General features: G+C 37.8%; 1 protein-coding gene across 6 annotated transcripts in view; it reads left to right on the forward strand.

Annotated features, from left to right (window-relative positions):
- The window catches only part of TRMT1L (tRNA methyltransferase 1L), a 38,025-nt gene extending 35,037 nt beyond the window's left edge, over positions 1 to 2,988 (forward strand). For all 6 annotated transcript variants that reach the window (XM_089515841.1, XM_089515843.1, XM_089515842.1 and 3 more), the window contains 3 exons: positions 1,210 to 1,269; positions 2,359 to 2,485; positions 2,574 to 2,988. In XM_089515841.1, coding sequence (XP_089371967.1) covers positions 1,210 to 1,269; positions 2,359 to 2,485; positions 2,574 to 2,799 — 413 coding nt within the window. In that variant the 3' untranslated portion in view covers positions 2,800 to 2,988. The remainder of the gene's footprint in view (positions 1 to 1,209; positions 1,270 to 2,358; positions 2,486 to 2,573) is intronic.
- Positions 2,989 to 4,115: the final 1,127 nt, after the last annotated feature.

Here is a 4,115-nt window from a genome sequence, read left to right on the forward strand (position 1 = left end):
CTTGGACTATCCTAACGTTAGTATTCAGTTTTATGTCTTTGCACTTTAGGATCTTATCTAGTTCTTTATGCCTGCCTTTCCTGGTCCCAGTCTTCTTCTGATTTTTTGATTGCAATTTTCATTCTGATCAGATTGATCCAAGGCGTATCAATGTATTTAAATTTTCCAGTGTCATCATTTTTGTTTTCTTAATGTTCAACATTAAGCCTACCTTAGCACTTTCTCTGACTGTAGTAATTTTTCCATGCCTGTTTTCTGCTAGTACTATATCATCTGCATATCTTAGATTGTTGACATTCCTTCCTCTGATGATTCTATCTTGACCCCCACCTTCCTCTGAATCTAACGCTGCTCTGCATGTTTTCTGCATACAAGTTGAATGAGTAAAGTGACAGAATGCAACCTTGCCTGATCCCTTTGCTAATTGAGAACCACTGTTTCTCTATATTCTGTTTTAACAGTAGCCTTTTGTTCGTGTATAGGTTTCTCATCAGGATAATCAAGTGCAGAGGCACTCCCATTTCTTTGAGAGCATTCTATAACTTTTTGTGAACTATGCAGTCAAAGTCTTTACTGTAATCTATAAAGCACATACAGTGGACCCTTGTTATACGCTGGGGTTTGGTTCCAAGATCCCCCGTGTATAACAAAATCCGTGTATGCTCAAGTCCCATTAAATATAATGACATAGTAAAATGGTGTCCCTTATAAAAAATGGAAAATCAAGGTAAATTTAACTTTTTCGGAACATTTTCAAACCGTGTATGCTTGAATCCGTGTATAAAAAATCCGTGTATAAGGGCCGACTGTACTTATTTTATTCTGGAATTCTCTGGTATGCTCCATTAACCAACATAAGTTTGCTATATGATCCCTAGTGCCTCTTCTTTTTCTGAATCCAGCTTTTGTCTTTGGAATTCCTTACTCCACATGGTAGGAGTCTCTGCTACAGAATTTTGAGCATGTACATTAACAAAAATAGTGTATTGCAATTAACTTTGCTGTCAGCAAATATGTATCCCCCTTAAAGCCTAGGATCTCTCTATGTATCTTATTTCATAATACTAAAAGGGCAACAGTGTTATGGTGAGAATCTAACAACATGAGTTAAACTGTAATTGTGAATGTAATTTGCTAAAGTTAGATTTTCCCCTTTCTTTCAAAGATGCCTGTTTTCCTAAATGTAATTCTGATTTCCTTGTATTTTAGAAGAGTGTGGTGTGATTATTAAGACACCAGATGCTGCAGCTGATTACTTCGTTGTACATGGTATGTAGCTATCAATCTAGTGCAGCATCTAAAACAAAATTGTACATTAGGTACTTACTGTGAAAATCCAATCTTCTATATGGAAGAAGGAGACTTTATGATTTATTATTATTTCATTTATATGCTGCCTTTCTCCTCAAAGGGACTCAAGGCAGCTCACAGATTGAAAAAAAAATTACAATAACATTTAAAAGTTAAAATCATCTAAATAATAATAATATTTATTTGTATCCCGCCTCTCCCTGTATTGGATCGAGGCGGGTAACAACAAACAAGAGAACGATAAAAATGCTACACAACAACCCTCAAGTAAAAACATAGCAAAACATCCTAAAACTCCCTCCCACCCTAAAATAGTTAAAACAGCAACTCCCAATAAAATCAGTCGTGATCACAGTCCAGTGGGAACAGCTATGCCATTGGAGAGTGAACATTCCGAGGTCGTCAGTTTGGGAAGGCCTGCTGGAAGAGATCTGTTTTTATTGCCTTCTTAAAGGCCTCCAAAGATGTTATATGGCGGATCTCCTCCGGCAGGTCATTCCAGATTTTTGGAGCAGCAACAGAAAATGTCCTCTGGGAAGTTGTTACCAGTCTGGTTTTCTTAGACTGCAAGAGATTCTTCCCAGAGGACCTGAAAGTACGGGAAGGATTGTATAGGAGGAGGCATTCCCTCAGGTAAGCTGGACCCAAGCCATGTAGGGCTTTATAGGTAATGACCAACACCTTATACTGTGCCCGGAAGCTAAAAACAAGACGTCCAATACTGCTTTGTCTCCTGTTGCCCTCCAGACTATGGAAGGGTCATTTGATTGTACCGACTGAATTATATGACTCTAGCTCCAGTTCTGAACACTGAGTGAATCAGAATAAGACAGGTAAAGCAAAAGAAAATATAAGTATACCTCAATTGACAAAGGAGATGTGTTCCTGGAAATTACTTCTTTCACAAGAAAATTTAGTACCAGAGGCAGAAATAGCATAGTAAAAAAGATTCTGCAAAAAAGGAGCAGTTCACTCTGTTTCAGCAAATTTCTTCTTCAGAACTAAACAACTGAAACTAATCTGAACATTAACATTTTCTTGTTATAGGGAAAAGAAAAGATAGTGAAGTTAGCCAGAATGGAGCAAAGCGCCAGAAAAGAGAGAGTAATGCTGAACATCCTGCCTTTTATTATAATATCCACAGACACAGCATTAAAGGAATGAACATGCCAAAGTAAGAAGTCATATTATAACGCATAATTATGGTTGGCTGGTAGAATGGTAGAAAATGTATTTATTTTGTTTTTTAATTTTCTCCCCAGGTTAAATAAGTTCTTGAATTATCTCTCTCAAGCTGGCTATCGTGTAAGTCGAACTCATTTTGACCCAATGGGTGTGCGTACCAATGCCCCCCTGACACAGTTTAAATCTATCCTAGTGAAGTACAGTACTCCTACATACACAGGAGGGCAAACCGAAGGCCCTCTACAGTCTTCTGAGGATTCCCAGCCAGTAGCAGAAGGTGACTTTGCAGAGGAAAGCATATAATCCTCTTTAGGGCAAAATTTGTTTTGAGAGTTTTGACTGTTATTCTATCTTTGAACTTTACATGTGACTGCTCAACTATTTTGAATACTTAAGAACACTGTTAGAAAAGAAAAACATTGAAGAACAGCGATGTGCTTTCACATTGTTCTTTTGATGCTTGCATTTTAAGTTAATAAATTTTTCAACCAAGTTGAATTTCTTCCCTTTAGGAGCTATTATTCAGATGGTAGAATACTGCTTCAGAAAATAAAACCATGGGAAGTGGAGGAGCACGGTGTGTGCGCGCATATACACACATCCCACGAAAGTGTTCTCTTTTGTCAATACTAGATTTACTGCAATTAAGATGTGGTCAAAACCTCTACTTTAGAACTTTCAGAATCTTAAATTTGGTATGCAGATACGAATACAAGCCTAAATGTATGTTATATTCTTAAAAGGGCAGTTGTAGTTAGTGTGAACACTAAAACCTGGACTTTCCATTTTTATATTTAACGCTCCAGTTCTTTTCAGTAATAGACGTTGCTCATTTATCATAGTAGTATCAGCAAATGAGGGTGTTTCTGAATGATATGAGCACAGGTATATGGCACCAAGGTCACCTGTTTCCACTGCTTTCACTGCCACTTGAATAGGCAGTAGAAGGCAAAGACTAATTGAGGGAACCAGCTGTGCAGCATCTAAAGACAGATTAATTGTACATACACTCAGTATTAGTAGTAGAACATAGTATGCAGATCCTCTAGGTTCCTTTTTTAAATCAGGGAGAAGCAGTGACCATTTCAGTTTGGAAGAGTGAATTTTAAGGACATTAATTTCAAGTACCCTATCAGTGTTTGTCAAATATTAGGAAGGTAAGACCTTGCCCCCCTTCTAAGACCTACTGGAGCCTCCTACTGTTTACATGAATGTGCAGAAATCTATGTCCATAGGCTATTGCAGAGATATGGAATTTTTAACTTTCATGGCCAATGAAAGTCACTAGAAGGCAACTGGGAGTGGGGAAGGAGCTTCTCAGACTACTTTCACATTAAAGTGATGGCAATAAGAGTGCAGTGATAATTACCCAAGGGAGAGCAACACAATTGCAAAATGACACTTTTCCAGTTCAGAGCTGGAAATCGTGAGCCTTCCAGATGTTGTTGGACTGCATATCCCAATAGTCAGTATAGCTAACGGTGAGGAGTCAAGGAGTTGAGGATCACCGCCATTACAAAATGTTCTTGTCTGAACAGCAACAAGGAAATATAAAATGTACCTGTAACTTGTTCTTAAATCTGTAATCAGTCATATTACTAAAAACTCACTGCAATTAC

The sequence above is a fragment of the Sceloporus occidentalis genome, unplaced genomic scaffold (genome assembly GCF_023333645.1).
Source record: "Sceloporus occidentalis isolate IW3139 unplaced genomic scaffold, rSceOcc1.0.p SCAF_3, whole genome shotgun sequence".
In the NCBI taxonomy this organism is placed as follows: domain Eukaryota; kingdom Metazoa; phylum Chordata; class Lepidosauria; order Squamata; family Phrynosomatidae; genus Sceloporus; species Sceloporus occidentalis.